The sequence below is a fragment of the Trematomus bernacchii genome, unplaced genomic scaffold, assembly GCF_902827165.1.
Source record: "Trematomus bernacchii unplaced genomic scaffold, fTreBer1.1, whole genome shotgun sequence".
NCBI lineage: Eukaryota > Metazoa > Chordata > Actinopteri > Perciformes > Nototheniidae > Trematomus > Trematomus bernacchii.
The window spans coordinates 2,916,476-2,933,949 of NW_022987973.1; the positions used below are offsets into that span (position 1 = coordinate 2,916,476).

A 17,474-nucleotide genomic window follows, 5' to 3' on the forward strand; every position below is an offset into this window, starting at 1 on the left:
TAACTACAAAATAAAGGAAAGTTAAAGTAAGTTTGTTCAAATGTCTGTTCATACAAATGAAGAAAGGAAGAAATATTTCCTTGGCCTAGATTAATTTGACCGAGAATAGAAAATTGTGTTTACGTTTTTTTAAAACTTTGATTGTGGAAAAAACAAACATCGTATTGTGGAAAAGACATTAGCCTATGCATGTAATGTGTTGAACTGTTGGGGGCAGCAATGATCCCCGAAACGTCTTAGTAAAGGAGAAGAAGAAAAGTGTCCGTCGAGGCTTCCGTCATCAGGAAGTAGGCGAGTCTTCTTCAAAATCATGGATGTATAATAAGAACGTACTATAGTACTTACAGTCAAATATACAGTAAGCTATTATGCAGTCTATGCGATAGAAGAGCTCGAAACAGCTGTGCTCGTTTCCTCTCTGGAACACGTCACTTCAAACTCATTTGGGCTGAGCAAACAGGAACTTTCAAAAGCGTTTAGTAAAAGAAATAAGAAACGCACTTGTTTTTTAGCATGAATACTACTTTAAAGCACTGGAAGGAGTCGGCCACTCTTATTTTAGCCGCCGGACACAGGCTCGGTGTGGCCTCAAGGACACCCCGGACAGTCGCTGCTGTTTCCCCGCAGGACAGCGGACCGCAACACCTGCCGCACAAGTCCCGCTTTGATTACGACGTTTTACTTCTGAAACGAAGCGGTAAAAGTGGATTCATGCCAAATGCGTATGTGTTTCCCGGCGGCAAGGTGCACTCCTCAGACTTTTCGAGTGAATGGCTGGATATTTTCAAGTCTTTCTGTAACTTTTCAAATTTTGGTTTGGGAAATGTCACCCAGCCGCTGGAGACTAGACCCCCGATATTCGCCACAGACAGGCTGAAATTCGGCTCTCCTATCCCGGGAGAGGTCGCCTTCAGGATCTGCGCATTGAGGGAGACTTTCGAGGAGTCTGGGGTGCTCCTGGTTGTGCCAAAACTGGAGGAGAAGAGTTTGTTAAAAAGCATAGAGGACAAGGGGGACACTGCTCAAGGACAGCAGCATTACAAGGTGAACGATCTGTGCAGCACTGAACTTACAAAGTGGAGGGCTTTGGTAAACCAGAATCCCTCCAACTTCATCAGGATGTGCAGAGAGTTGGAGGTGTTGCCCAACATCTGGGCTTTACACGAGTGGTGCAACTGGCTGACTCCCACAGGCCGGTACGGAGTGACGAGGTTTGACACGATGTTCTTCATCTGCTGCCTGCAGGAGATCCCACACACACTGCAAGATGAGAAGGAAATAGTGCGCTTTCAGGTGATACATACATCAAGTAAACTCATGTTGAAGTGCTTTGCAAGAAACAGCAAGTATTTAATACAAATTAATAAATCAGGGCTGCAATAAATAATTGATAATAACCTTCTGTTGTAGGTTTTACTTGTTAGGATTTGGATACATCTAGGTTCATCTATGTCAGTCAATGAGTAGGAAGACATTGCAAGTAAATGCCAAACCAGGATTAAGGTTATTTATAAACATTATCTATATCTCGCTTTTATATAGTTTATAGTATTTTTTCAGCATTAAAACATATGGATCAGTCAAAAAAACAAATGAAAAAGCAAGAGATGTGTATCAAGATTACTTGTTGTTTGTGTTATGTATTTCTTTTTGAATACGAACTGTTGATTATATTGTAAGGTAAAAAGTCCTGAATGGTGTGTCAGTTTTGAGCTTCAAAGATGAATTTGTCAGGCTTTACTGAATATCTTTGGGACAGCTAGTAAAAACAAAACATTTGAAGGTGTCTCTTTGGACTTTGAGACAGGCATATTTCCTCTGTTTTCCAACATTCATTTACAGTGTAAACAGACAAACAAGAAGGTGCATTCATTGCCTAACTTACTATTTATTCTAGTTTGTGTCAAGTTACAGTATTTATGATCTTTAGTACCATAATATAACAAACCAGAGACTTTTATTTATTTTTTTAAACACACTTTCATAGTTGCTTAACACTTTTTTCTCTCTGTTCCAGTGGTCCACACCCTCAGAGGTCCTGCAAAGCTACATTTCGGGGGAGTTTTGGATCGCCCCCCCACAGTTCTATGAGCTCAGTCGAATGTGTCGCGTCCCTCTGCTGGAAGACCTCCACGACTTCTCCAGCAGGCGTGCCAGAGAGGGCTGCGAACAGTGGCTGCCAGTTATTTCCTTAAAGGATAAACAGTTCTTATCACTGCTGCCAGGTATCATATATCTCATCTAAGCCACATCCAAACATGCTTATTTTATGTTTCATTAAAGATAGGGTAGGTAAGTTTGAGAAACCGGCTCGAGATCGCTAGAATTTGAAAATACACAACCGGAGAAAATCTGCCACTTCCTTATAGAGCCCCTCCTCCAACACACACGAACGCGCACATGACCAATGAGGGCACGAGTTAAGTTTGTGCACAGATGGAAGGCTGACAGGCAGGTAGGCCATCCAGTTATTTTAGCCGGGCCGGCTAAAATGATTGGTCGTACTTTTTACAGTATTACGGCTTCCACAGATGACATTTTTTATGGATTTTTTTGTCAAAGCACTTAAGATATTCATTGCTATCGGGATGTTAAGAGCATTCCATTGAATATAACAAAAAGTGTATCTCGAGCCGGTTTCTCAAACTTACCTACCCTACCTTTAAGTAAATACCATATTTAAATAAGCTGTGCAGGTTATGATTTATATGACAGCTCTGTGCCACTATTGTACAGAAGTGAATTAAAAGAGCACACCATTGAGGCTCAGTGTTTATTTCATAACAGGGGAGGCGTGTGGCGCAGTGGGATAGTGCGTTGGTTTTCGGATCAGGAGAGCACAGGTTCAAACCCCACTGTAGTCAGCATGTCGTTGTGTCCCTGGGCAAGACACTTCACCCCAAATTGCTCCTGTGGGGATTGCCCACAGTATTGAGTATGTAAGTCGCTTTGGATAAAAGCGTCTAACAAGTGACATGTAATGTAATGTAATAACATAAAAAAAGGGCTGTGACTGTGTAGTTGATTTAACTTAATAGCTGCCAACAAATGCAATATTTACTCCTGTTCAAACAATGTTTGCTAAAAACTAAAGTGCCCTACAGTTGAGCTAATGAGGAAAATGTAATTGATGAAACATTAATGCGTATGATAGAGTAATGATTTGTCTTTTTCCCCTTCTCTGCTTTTCTCTTTGTCTCTCTTGTGCTGTCCACTCTCTCCAGGAGACAAAGACTACCCTCTGGACCCTTCAGGAGAGGTGGGGGTGGGTACGAGTACAGACCCTCAGCAGGAAGATGCTCAGGACGACTCTGCACTGCACCGCTTTGTGACCGTAGATCAGAACACTATACATATACAGATCACCATCACACCCAAGTACAATCACCTACTTCCTGTTGTCACCTTCCCACATGACTTAAAAAGTCAGTCTTAACTTGCCCGACATGCCGTACGAGTTGCACAACTGCTGTGAAAATGCAATGAAGCAACACAAATGTAATGCAGGTGAAGAAATCAGATGGCCTTTTTCACAACAGACATTTTGCCTTGATTAACAATTAACAATCTGTTTTATTGACTTCCCAGTGGCATTTTGGTCTTTACTTCACACCTTTTTGTTCAATAAAAAGTGATGCTCTCCATGCACTCAAAGGTCAGCACTGTCTAGACAGCCTGCTGTTGGTCAAAGGAGCAATTTAGCATGACAACATTTTCGAGAGTTGAACTTTTCAGAGACTATTACCATCGATTCTTTCGACTCCACGTGAGTCAGTTTTGCTGCCAGTTTGACTGTTTTCAGGGATGCAAACCTAATATAGTGAATGTGTTATTTTTGTTAGTTTTTTTAAATCTACCAAATTTTAACCTACGCTGTGTTCCCCATTTGATTTGTGGGTTGTTGTGCACATTGTGTTTTTGTTTGATGAAATGTATTATATGCTGGATGAATTGCACTTATAAACAAATGTGGACTGTGTACTCTGACAGTTTTTTATTAGGTTCCCTGAGCTTATGTCCTCTTTACATGAATTCTGCAGCAGGAAAAATTGCATGTATTCCAAAAAAAAATCATCGAGGATTATTTTTTGTTTACCCTTTTCACCCCTGATGAGTTTGTTTCCTTTGTTAAGCCGTGGCTTTGACACAGGAACCCTGAAACTGAAGCAGCTACATTCAATTCAACCATCATTTATTTTTTAATCTACATCTCTGCTTTTGCCTTTTGTTACTACTGGGATCTTGCCAAATGTCTTCAGTAGGAAAGGCATATTGTGTCAATGTCAATATGTCTGGAGCTGCTTTTTTCTTTTTTGTACTCCATGTGACTGTTGTATCAGTCTTTGCCATCGTACCTGTTTTTTTGTTTGTTTTTAAGACATATTTGATTGACAAAGTGTTTGCCAATGAAGTTGAAGGTTTTGCTCAGACACTGGTTTATATTTGCAGCACACATGCCACCTGCAGGCCACTTCAAGAGGGTGATCAAATTCAAGTGCTTCCATCATTTGTTTCAATGTGAACTTCTGGATTAAGTTCAATGAGTGCAATTTATTTCTTATAAAATATGCTGATTACAAATAATATTTGTAAATCTGATTTGTATTTATGTAAATATTCTTAAGTATGATTAATTATTAGTTTAACATGGGGTTTTCCTCATAAGAAGGTTTTCAAAATATGAAAAGGGCCTGGAGAAGCATACACTCTTTGTCACTTGTTCAAATGCAGATGTCTCACTAGGTTGACCGGTGAAAGGTCAGTCTGCATGAAGATGGCCAACATGAGAGGAAACACGTTTAACCCGGATGAGGAGTCTGTTGTGCACCATAACCGACAACAAGCAGATGAATTTAAATGGTAAGTGTAGTTTGGATCTTTATTTTTATCTTATTTGTTGTAAGTGGCAGTGGCTGTGAAAGATACAATAATATATACTGGGATTTTTTTGTAATATAGTGAACGAAAGCACATCGTCTGATTTACTAAGCACTGAAGGTTTCAGGCTTATTTTGTCATGCATTTGCACATTAAACAGCGATTGGCTTTCAAATTTGTGACGTGCCAAATTTAGTTTGCCTGGGCTTAATTTGAATCTCAGATTTTAGGTTAGTGAAGACATTTCTCACTTCAGTAAAGGAATTTAAAATCCTCAATTTAGTGACAAACTTTACAAAGCTACTATCAGTATTGGCCAGATTAAACATTTTAGGTGACATAACCAAAGTCAATACACATTTTTGAGTGGAGTGCTTCTTCAAAAATCATGTTCTACGTGGATATATTTTATACTTGGGAGGGGTGTGGTGCAGTGGGCTAGTGCGTTGGTGTTCGGATCAGGGGGTCACAGGTTCAAACCCCACTGCAGTCAGCATGTCGTTGTGTCCCTGGGCAAGACACTTCACCCCAAATTGCTCCTGTGGGGATTGCCCACAGTATTGAGTATGTAAGTCGCTTTGGATAAAAGCGTCTAACAAGTGACATGTAATGTAATACTTGATAGTTCTCTCTGTAAAAAAAAAAAAACTTCTTGTCAGAATTGTATCCACATTTCAAAGAAAAGTATAAACCGTTTTATTTTGACCAAATGCGTGTTTGTTTGTTTGTTGTTAGTTATGGTGATTCCTCTCAACAGGAGTGCATATCTCACTGCAGGGCTTCCTCCCTTTCTCCTTTGGGGGTCTTCCTTGCTCACAGCGAGTTCCTTCATGGCGAATTGATAACTCATAAGAAATAATCTGTCAAATGGATTTGTACCCTGTGTCTGCCATTTATAAATTAATGTATTATTAAACTAATCAATGTATTCATTATTAATTTGATATTTTTTACCGATGCTCTGTTACATTGCTTTTAAGTGATTTGTGCTTCTGATGGTTAGAGATGCACAACAACTGAGCACATAGTGAGCGAGCTGAAAAATGAGTCTAATGGGTCCTCCACAAATTCACATCTACTTACATATTGCCTGCTCTAAAAAGGGCACTTTATATTTAAATTAAATGCGGTGCAGTCATAACATCTTCCCAACCATCACTCAGTCAACAGTGCTCATAACCAGCTTTCTGATTTCTGTATTTCTGCCGTTTTTTGGTATCTAATGTAAAGGAAACGTCATCTTCTAGTGTTGAAATGAAAACAGTTTGTTGCTAATGATACTTTAAGAAAAATAAATGTCCCCAGTTTTTTCATATTTTAAATCACGTATTGCTTCCATATACCTCACAGTACTTCATTCACACTTAAAAAACTACCCCCAACGTTGTATGTCTCATACTGCCAATGATTAGAATATGATTGTTTTTCATGCCGGTCCATTGTTGAATCATGTATTCTGTGATGTAGGTATTTTAGTCCGAAGGCTATAAATAAAATGAATCACTGCATACAATAGATTTATGTGTGCAGATGTATCTTCTATCCGTTTTTCCATGTAGAGTGAGGGTCATCCTGCATTTAACAGAATATAAATATATATTTTAATGAAATATTAAAGGAACAATATAGGTCACTATCATTTCCCTTTTTGGTAACTGCCCTTTGGATGTGACAGATCAGGCTGTTTTGATAGAGTGATTGAATGTATTGATTTTGGATTTGTCTGAGTCTCTACATCTAAAAGAATCATAATTGTTCTGCTTGTTTTATACACCTAAAAAACTGAAACGTTGACTTTAATTAAATGTATTATGTCAACACATTTCACATAACTGTATTAGGTTAGTTGAAAGCAATAATATTAATTTGAACCTATTTAAACTTCATATTATTGCTTTCAACTAACCTGATACAGTTATGTGAAATCTGTTAACATCAAAACATGTAATTAAAGTAATCATTTTAGCGAGGGGGGGGGGGATTGGGGTGGGCTGAGGTTCGGTCCCCTGTTCAGCTGTGCTCTCTTCTGTCCTCACACCACATCTCCTCGTGCTTCACAGCGCTATGTGTGTGTGTAGGATGGTGGTGGAAGGAAGGGGGCGAGTTGAAATAACACTGCTCAGCCGTCTGTGCATGGTTGCGATGGAGTCCGTTGGGGGTTTCTATGGCAACCCACAGCCTTGGAAACCCACCATCTTCGTCCAGATGAGGTGATGATGCGCTTGTTTGTCTCTGCCAAGTGTGTAGCTTGCATTTCTGTGAACCAGTCTGCTTAGTTTGTTAGTTTCCAAGCGACGGAGTGAAGCAAATAAATGACTCTATCATACGTTAGAAAAATCGCTTCTGAGCAACTGAAGAGAAAGACGATTTACTCACCTCTTCAGGGTACATTTTTAAACCTAACGAAGCATATATTTTAAAACGTCTATGATGTGGCTATTTTGTGTAGGAGCTGGCCTTACAGGGATTGCACATTTGAACCTAAGTACATTTGTTCATGAACATTTGTCTGGAAACCTCCAGAACCAATTTCAAAGAGCACTGTTTCAGGAGGTTTTATCTCCTCCACTATTTCATCCCCTCCCTTTTCCTTCCCATGTATAATTCATTGCCTTTATATTTTTGGAACTCTGGATGACAATGTAGGTCTGTCGTGAAGTTCAAAGAGGTTCAACATGACTCACATTTAACAGAGCTTAGTGCCTCTGTGAGATGACATCAAGGATAGACAACATGTCAGAGAGCCTTCTGTGAATCATGTTAGCAGGCCACTGATTTGTGTTCATCAAAATCCTGATAAATAAATCCACTCATTTGCTGCCTCTTGCTTTTGGGTGTCGAGTAACTTCGTAAAACATTTTTAAAATGTTCTATTCATGATTCTCTGCCGGTTTCTAACGCTGTCAGGTTGAGAAGATGCAGCCAGCCAAAAGAGATAAAAAGGTAGTAAAGAAGTCTTCTAAATAAACATGTAATGTCCCAAACAATTCCTTTCTTAATTTGATACTTGAAAATGTAACACTTGTTTTGTTTTTTTTATTGTAAGAAATGTTCCATCGCACATACAATGAGTTCGGCATCTGCTAAGAAAAGGAGGGATGCTTTAATTATATTTGACCCTTTGAGATAATTGCACACTTCTACATCCAGCAACCGAGGCTGAGTGGTCTTTAAATGCCAGGGGTCTATTTACCGGGAATTATCGGAGAAACCGCTCATGTATGGGAGATCATTAAAGTCAATTTAGAGCTCATTTAAGGTGCAACTATTGAACTTGAGGAGTCACTACAGACGATTTATTAGAATTAAAAATGGGGCGATAATTCAAATGAAGTGTTATAATGACAAGTAAGAATTATTTATGTTTTATAGCAACTGTGCGTGGATGATAAATGTTTATCCTGATTTCTGTTTTCAGCCTGAAAGCACAACCAGAAAGCAGCTGATGAGGATCTTTCTGAACAGAGGAGCAACACTAAATACAGGTACCGTTGTTTCAAATCTCATCAATGATAATTAAACACTTTTCTTTAAACTTTACATCATTTTTAGGTACTGTATATCTTCCAACTTATCACATTTCTACCAGAAAATGTTCTGATAAAATGTCCTCTGTAGACTACTAGTTTTATCCTTTTTTGTAAATAATTGCTCATTTAAACCAGAGAAAAATAATTATGTGTTGAACTTTTAACATGACTATTATTTTGACTCAGTATTTAGATATTCTAGAAATACTAGAAAAAGAAAAAAAGCTAACAAAATTGTCCTTAGGTAGGAGTGAAAATTAAATGTAACTGTCAACTAAAATTGCATCTATTTTAGTTAACCCTCTCAAAACTCTTCTCAAAGGGATAAACACAAGATGTTCCATGGAAGAGATTAACAGAATTTCATTGCTTAATATGTATTCAGACCAGCCCAGTCTTTGGTCTTTGACAGGATCAGATAAAGATTTCTCCAACTATTTCTGAGCTGACCTCCAACTAGCCACAGCCTTACAGCCTCTGACAGCCAGCCACCAGGAATACCTTGAAAGACTCTTACAAATAAATCCATTAGGGAGTTAGAGTATCTATTTTAGTCCCCTTTCCATGTTAAATCGAATACTATAAACCCAAGGTGGTGACATGTTAATCCACTGCTAAAAAATACCTCTGGGTAGGCCCTGATCTGATGTGTGTGTACTAGGCTTTGCAGTGTTGACAATCTTCACTCATCTGCAACCATCAACTTTAATTTAAAACATGCCTACACATGATAAATGTGTGACATTCAATGCATGCATGTGTACAAAAGCTGCTTTGGCTGCAATAGTTCATCCAACTACAAGCACGTTTTTAAGTTTTTTCAAATTTTATTATAATAAATATACTTATGTATGTACATTATCTGACACCAAAGTCTGTAGGTTGTGAAAAACCCTTCTATTCACATGTTGCAATGCATACATTCAAGACTGTTTGCAAGAAAACCCTGAAAAAGAACATGGACAGGCTTACAGTGAACAGGTGCATTATTAAAAGACTGTGGATCCCTCTTGTACTTACGTTTCATGAAGCACATTGTGATTTGATGCAATGAAGTAAGATGCAGGCCTACTAAAAACCTTGCTGTACAGAATTGATGAAGTATTAAAACTGTGCTTAAGGGTGTGGAACAGTGCAGATTTGATCCAACCGGAATACTGGCTCTATTAGTTTCTATACATCATGACCCTTCTCTGACTACATGCCCCCTGACTTTGGATTGAAATGATACATTTAAAGCATCAATCTGCAGAACATTAAGGGGAATACATAACAGTAGGCTACATTTACGCTTGAGCTTTCCTACTAATCCACTTGGATTACGTGTTGTATGCATCAAACTGATGGCCAGACACTGTCACGTAACTTCATGACTTTTTTTTCTCCAAAAATACACAACCTCTTGGCCCCTTAAAAATACTTAACCTGAAATGGTGCCCATGGTCCATTGTGTTGTTCTACATTTTATATCTAGTGCAACTCCTTAACTCCACCGAATAGCCTACATTCACAAATCCGATAAAGATGAGTAATTTCGCGTGTCCACAATTGTCCAGCTCCTCAAAAAAAGGTCGTTCTCTCTCTTGTGGAGCGCATGGTGTCCATAAGTGGGTTGTTTGTTAGACACTTCAGGACATGTTGACGACCAGATATCCTAAAATCCCAGCGGACGCAAGGATGACAAAGAATACAAACACAGCGCAGACCGAGGCAATGCCAGAGTCTCTGCTGCCGCCTCCTTCCTCTTCTTTCGGCTCCTCTTCGCAGATGGAGATGACACCCACGGAGGAATTTCCTACACTCATGTTTGACTTGAGCTCCGCGCCCGCCTCCTGCTTCGCCTCCACGGCCCACGGCGCCACCTGCACCTTCATCTCCATCTCCTCCATCATCTGGCTCACCTGGGTGATCTCGGTCTGCAGCTCCCGGAGGTCCACCGTGTCGATGTTGCTGTCCGCCTCGTACTTCATGTTCTGCACGCTCATGGCCCGGGCCGCCACGGTGGTGGTGCTGCCGGTCATCCCGGTTTGGATGAAGTGCCTCGTCGGCACCTTGATGGGGAAATCCTGCCCTATCTCTAGGGACCTTTTCATGTCCACCTCCAGGAGCTCCATGCTGCTCGAGAACAGCACCCATAGGCGCTCGTACTCGGCCCGGTCCTCTTTGCTGATGGACTTGTCTTTGAGCAGGGAAGTCAGTTTAGTCCTGTTGGCCGCGGCCAGCTCCTGGGCCTTTTTGCGGGTCTTCTTCAGCTCCTCTCGCAGGTTCTGCGAGTCCGAAGTGCTTCCCAGGGCGATGACCAAGTGCCTGTAGCAGGCGGTCACTTTGTTTAAAGCGTCCAGCATTGTTTTGCACTCATCTTTCCCCATGATGACGAATTAAATAAAAAGTCTATATGCCAGAAATAGGAAATAATAAACAAAAGGAGCCTGGAGATAAATGGCGAGCAGTTAGTGACGGAGCTTCCTCCGCTGTCCTTAGTTTAGTTTCCACAGGAGCAAAACCCCAGCTCTACAAATCCCCTCAGCGCACTAGTCATAGCAAATTCCTCTCTATCCATGCTCCTTCCTGTCTGCAAGCAGGCACAGAGAGCGGCTTAGATATTAATGCGTCCGTAAATGGCTTTAGGCGTCTACCTTTGCGCTTCCCCACTCGAGATCAGACGGCACAGGAGCACCTCTCCTGCAGGGCGGATGCTGAATGGATGTGAAACAATCCAACCTCACTTTTTAGGGGATGAGATTCAGCTACAGGTGTCCCAACATCCGCTTTTTCTGCCGTTTGAGGATCGCTTTACTCGTCAGCAGCTTAAAATAAAATAGCTTAATGTTTAAAGAGGATGCGCAGCTGGGGAAATGGAGATCTTCACTGAGAGATAAAGAGAGAAAAAGGCTTCAAAGCGTCCATAACGAAGAGCCAAAAAGAGCCATTGTGTTTTTGCTTTGTTTATCTGAATGGGGAGCTGTCCGCTTCAGCACCCAATCGTTGATGTTTGGAGTAGGCTAAGCGCCTTCTGAGGTCACATGTGCGCACGAAACAGAACCATGCAGGCAGGGAAACAAAGCAGCTGCGCTCCCATTGGTTTGATCACACAGGCGTCTGCCTTTTAAGTCATCCTGTCATTGGCTGCTGTGTTCCCAATGTGGGCAGTGCTGTGATGTCTATCAGCTGATATGTCAAATCACAAAGCCCTACAACATATCCTCCACTCTCTGCCATTTGTCATCAGGATCCTTCATCTGTTGTTATCTGTCGGAGTCAAGTGCACAAATAGCTGTGTGACTAAACATATTTTCAGCATTCTTTATATTTTACCTTACCAGTACTAGAAAAACAAATATGTTCAACACTTTTCCTGGTTGATCGGTTGAACCACCTGCTTTGTAAATATATTACATTTACAGTAGAGAATGGATATAACTGTGTGACATCACATATTGATTTCTTCTCTTCCTTGCCTCACTGTCAATTAGCCAGACTTGCCTGCACACGGTTTCTGGTCAGGAAGGATCCCAGTTGTTGCACACCCACTGTTGGTTGGCTAATCATGTGTTGTTTACCTTCTTGGTAGATGCTGTGTTGAGAGGTGAGAGGCAGATAAGGCTGTGCGCTGTTTGCCTGGTTTGCTCTTTTTGCATTATTGAGGTGGATGGGGCCTAATTATCCACTGACTGCAGTGTAAAGCTAATGAACTGATCTGCAGAAGATGCATCAGAGATCTCAGGGAAATTCTCATTGTTGGCTTCATTGTGGAATACGGATTTTTTTCATTTATTAGTATAGTTCGAAATAAATATACATATTGCCCATATTAGTTTTCATTGAAACTGTGAGGGAATATTTATCCTGAAGATACCTTTTAACCTGCCCTAATAACGACATTTATTTTTGGTTGCGACTACATCATTGAATCTACACATGTAAATTATCTACAAAATCTTAAACATCCAACCTTTGTTAACCTTTGCATCTTACAGTTTACCTCTCCACATACAGAGACACAGTGTTTTGTAAATAAATAAGACCTACAGTATGTCCCAATAGGATAGAAAATTCCTTCACATACACATTATGCATATCCCTCAAATCTGCACCTATATCTCCCCCTAAGATTAATACAGTCTCTCTCTGTGCCTCTGCTTTATTTCTATGATATTGTTGGATATGTGAACTGCGGTATAGCCAAGCCAGTGTCTGACTAATTACAAATATCTCCGCTGAATCTGATGTTTTGTTAAGATCTTGGTTGATGGAACCTTTTTGAATATGTTTCCATGGCAACCTCTCACCTCCTGGCAAGCACTCTTCAGTATTTTTCCAAGGTATTCAATTACTGCCAGTAAATTGTCGACAGTCATTGTATCTCACGTTGCATCTAGAGATACATTTTCTAAACTGAGATTCATAAACAACAGTTGGATTAATTGTAGAACTTTAAGACGTGTTTTGAGGGTTTGAAAATGATATGATCCAACTTTGTATTTCATTAGACCGACATAGGCCTGTCTGTCTGTCTGTCTGTCTGTCTGTCTGTCTGTCTGTCTTTGTTGCTATAATAAGATTTCTGATAAGATGCTCTGTTAAATTCAAGTGTCAGGATGAGTCACACATGCTGTGGTGTGATTGCTCTCAGACTGAACTCATCATGGAAACTCAAAGTGATTTCCTGTGCGGAGGCTCTCAGCGGTTATCAGTTACACAGAGAAGAGTAACAAGATATCAAGTTGCTCCAGTTATTAATGCATTTTACAGCGATGAATGCATTACTGTGACTTTTAAAACGAACATTTGCTTCTAACTTCTACTAACATTTGTCTTGTGGATTTGTATCCTATTTTGTAAGAACAAGTTTGTCTTGACTAAGAATTCCATGCACACTCCAATATTAGTAAGATTTTGCATTTTTATGACATATATTTATATAAACATTTATTTATTCTCTCAATGTTTGACTTTGTATGGTTGTGACCTAAAGGCAAAAGATTGCTTAGCTAAAAGTAAGTAAATGAACATTAATCCTGTATTACATTTTAAACAATAGTAATGGGTATAGTACAGAGCAAAGGTAGCAGTTAAACAGACCAGGAAAAATATAATTTAAAATTAGATGTGATTTTAATCAAAAGTGAAAATGTGTTTATCCTGGGATGCACAGTAATATTATCTGTTGGTAAATATGGATGGTCTTATAGAGGATTTCAAAATTGGATGTAGAGGTCATGGACACAGTGCATGCTGTTGGGTGACAAACTCCATGGTCATGCCAGCTTTTTATGTAAATGAAATCCCCTTTGTCATCACATTACTGTGATATTTGAAAACAGTGCCAGATGTGTTTATGTACTACACTTGTTTGCTTTGGAATGTGTGATTTTTTTTTTTAATTCAACTCTCAGAGCAGATCTTAAACTCAAATCTGCATAAACCAATTCTGTCAAAATAGGTTTTTCATAACAAAATTGTGCAAAATGTATACAACTCGCATTAAAAAAGAAATCCAACTGACCTGAAACAAAGAAAATATAGTATCCTTTGCTAAAAATCTTGTGTCAATACCAAATGTCTGGAGTTATTATGAAAGATGAGCATAAACAACCCCGGGTTCAAGAGGTTAATATGTGTCAAATCAAATCAAATCAAATCAGGTTTTATTTATATAGCACATTTAAAAGCGATTTTTGGTCGAGCCAAAGTGCTGTACATGTAATAAAAACACATTACTACAATCACAATAAACGACAATAAATTACTAAATATATCTAAAAAACAAAATAAAAATAAAAACACACGGAAAAGTCAGGAGTTGTGCTCCGCTCTAACTAGAAAGCCAGAGAGAAGAAGTGTGTTTTTAGTTTAGATTTAAAAACCCCTAGGGTCTGGGCCGACCTCACATGGAGGGGCAGAGTGTTCCAGAGCCTAGGGCCAGCTGCTGCGAAGGCTCGGTGCCCTCGGGTTTTAAGCCTGGTCTTGGGCACTACCAGCAGCAGCTGGTCAGCAGACCTTAAAGCTCTGGCTGGGGTGTAGCGCTGGAGCAGTTCAGCTATATAGGCCGGAGCCAGCCCATTTAGTGCTTTAAAAACAAATAAAAGGATTTTAAAATCAATTCGGAACCGAACTGGAAGCCAGTGTAGTGAGGCCAGAATAGGGGTGATGTGGTCACGCTTTTTGTGGCCAGTCAGCAAACGTGCAGCAGCGTTTTGGACTAGCTGTAGGCGTTTAATTGAGGCCTGGTCCATACCCACATACAGAGCGTTGCAATAGTCCAGTCTCGAGGTTACAAAGGCGTTAATAACCCTTTCTAAGTCATTAAAAGATCAATACGACTTGGTTTTGGCCAAGTGTGGTCAAATAATGCTACAAAATGATGCTGTAATCTAGATTATCAGGTTCCTAAAGGACCTGGGATTAGCAATATAATGCCCTCTAATGCATCTTTTAGTGGAAGCTGTCATCTGTCCCTCAAGCATTTTCATCATATGGAATCAATGGTTTAGGCAAGAAATGGAGCCTGTTGGCACTCTATTCAATTCATGTCAGATGATGTTCAATAAGTGACACGCATATAGATGTTTTTCTCTCAAAGTGCATAATATCTTGCGCAAACACATTAGAAAACTCTTTATAACCTCTTTCAGCTTTCTTGATAATCCCTGTAAAGCTCATGCATTGATATTTAAGTATACTTCTTAGAAATGGCCCACACTAACATTTTATTGGCATACGAACTCACCATTATGTGCTGCTTCCCTTAATGTATAAACACAACCGTTTTCTTATTTAATGTAAGATTTATCCAATTTGTCTAAACGTGTGTTTTTTGGTGTGTAAAAATGTTTAGCACTCAAAGTAAAAGGATAAACTCAGAGGTAACGAATAACTCCTGACAGAAAGGCCTCAGTCAGTGAAGTACACACCTTCTTGCTGTGAGGTAGTAGTTTACTACTAACCACTATATCAATGTGTGGTCAAAATATCATCTGCTGAAAGCCTGTAAAACACAGCTCTTTTGACACCTCCAAGTTTGACATCTTACAGCGAGTGTCTGGAAGAGGATTAGCACTGTGTAGACTTAACGTGACATGATCACGAAAAGCCGTTATGTCTTGTTACTAGAGTAAAAAAAGATTGCTCTGGCCTCAGATTTAAATTTGGAAGCATGTTGTCTGCTTGTTTTAAGTGGTTTGGGATGGCTGGATTAACAGCCAGGCAGGCGGATGAGAGAGGGCCCAGAGATGGAGGCTGTTTGTGGAAGTATGAGGTGGATTCAGTCAGATAGAAACAGAGGCACCGAGGGGAGAGAGGGGGCGAGTGAAAACCAGAGAAAAAGGAAGTCTATCTTTGTTGAATTATTGATGGACATCATCCACTATGTGGTCTCTTACACAGCACAGTATGCAGCAGCGGGTTGAACCGTGAGTCACGCCTCAACTCACGAAGGTCCAGACTCAGGAGGAACTCCACTCAACCGTGACTTACGTACACCGACACAAACACACACACAGACACACAGACACACACACACAATCTCGCAAACCCAAATGAAAAGGAAAAGCTAAGCTTACCTTAAAAGCCCTCATATAAACTTTGTATTGATTTTAGCAAATGTGATGCAGCACTTAAGAAGAGTGGGATGTGTGTGTGTGTGTGTGTGTGTGTGTGTGTGTGTGTGTGTGTGTGTGTGTGTGTGTGTGTGTGTGTGTGTGTGTGTGTGTGTGTGTGTGTGTGTGTGTGTGTGTGTGTGTGTGTGTGTGTGTGTGTGTGTGTGTGTGTGTGTGTGTGTGTGTGTGTGTGTGTGCTGTGTGTGTGTGTGTGTGGTTGTGTGTGTGTTGTGTGTGTGTGTGTGTGTGTGTGTGTGTGATGTAAGTCTTACCCCTAACCCCTAACCCAGAGAATGGGCCTATTACTTACTCTAAAGCTCAGTATTTAACGCATTATTAATTGCTGGTTTAATATGGACAGAAAACCCAGAATAGAAACAATAATTTCTGCTTAAAGGAGGGTTAAGGATCAGTAATGTTTGGCTCTGTACAGTTGCCATGCAACAGTAGAGATAAAATAGTCTGTCGGTTAACATTTACAGCAGTTTGAAATCAAAGTAAGGCTTGCTGTTTCTGGTCTTTGTGCTAAGCTAAGCTAACGGGTAGTAGCTATTCTGCTATAGCCTTACATTTTATGAACCGACATATTAATGTTCTAATCCAGCTCTCCGCCAGAAAGTAAATACGTTTATCTCACAAAATGACAAACTTTCTTTGAATTAAAACATTTTTCAGTCTGATTGGTGATACGGACTTACCACAGAGTTTCTAGATTTTCTGACAAGGAATTCTAGATAATTGGCTAGCTATAAAGCATTAACCGATGTTTTTAAGTGTTGTGAAATAAGGCTCTCAACTGTGTGTTATAAAATACTCTCCGTCAAAGTGACATCTGCTGGGTCAAGGCTTAGCTATAATCCTATCACTTTGATGAAAACTTCAGCGAACCCAAAGGATGTTTGGCAAAAGTGAAAAGTGATATGTCTGTGGAAAAACGTCAGCACAACAGGCTTAGATGATTAAAGATTTACTTTGAATGTTGCAGCTTAGAATTACCCACTTTTTTTTACCAGCCAGTTTCTGCCGCTTGTCACTCTCCACTTCAAAGTCTTTTATAAATCATGTTAAAACACAGTCTCCTGCTTGTCATCCTCTGATGCGTGCGTCATCATGGATGCTACTTGTTTGTCTGTTGGCTCCTCTCACCAAAGCCTTAATGGAGTCCATTATATCTGTCCCTTTCTGCAGAAAAAAGAACAGCACTGGGAAAGGAGGAAACAAACAAGCTGATTCTAAAGATGTCCTTCACCAGGCTCTCCAAAGACATTCATCTCTACCGCAATCACCTGCTGTAGGAGCTTGTTATATTTATAGAGGTACATTAGTGACCTTTAATGGTCTGCAACTTGTTTGTGAAGATTGTTGTATTCAATTGTGCTTTGCAAATGATTGGGCACACTTCAACAAGTGAGAGCCAATGGCCTAAGAGGGCAAATGTTCTTAACCCTATAGTCTATTATACTCTTGT

The 17,474-nt window shown here is 40.0% G+C and overlaps 2 protein-coding genes across 2 annotated transcripts; one reads left to right on the plus strand and one right to left on the minus strand.

Annotated features, from left to right (window-relative positions):
* The first annotated feature begins 287 nt into the window (after nt 1-287).
* Nucleotides 288-4,584, plus strand: nudt19 (nudix (nucleoside diphosphate linked moiety X)-type motif 19). The gene is made up of 3 exons (XM_034117100.1): nt 288-1,293; nt 2,018-2,225; nt 3,225-4,584. The coding sequence occupies exons 1-3, from the start codon at nt 514-516 to the stop codon at nt 3,434-3,436; spliced, it is 1,200 nt and encodes a 399-aa protein (XP_033972991.1). The 5' UTR covers nt 288-513; the 3' UTR covers nt 3,437-4,584.
* A 4,681-nt stretch (nt 4,585-9,265) lies between these two features.
* On the minus strand, nt 9,266-10,786 carry LOC117471783 (regulator of G-protein signaling 9-binding protein). The gene has a single exon (XM_034117003.1). It carries the CDS (start codon nt 10,775-10,777, stop codon nt 10,037-10,039), a length of 741 nt encoding a protein of 246 aa, XP_033972894.1. The 5' UTR covers nt 10,778-10,786; the 3' UTR covers nt 9,266-10,036.
* Nucleotides 10,787-17,474: the final 6,688 nt, after the last annotated feature.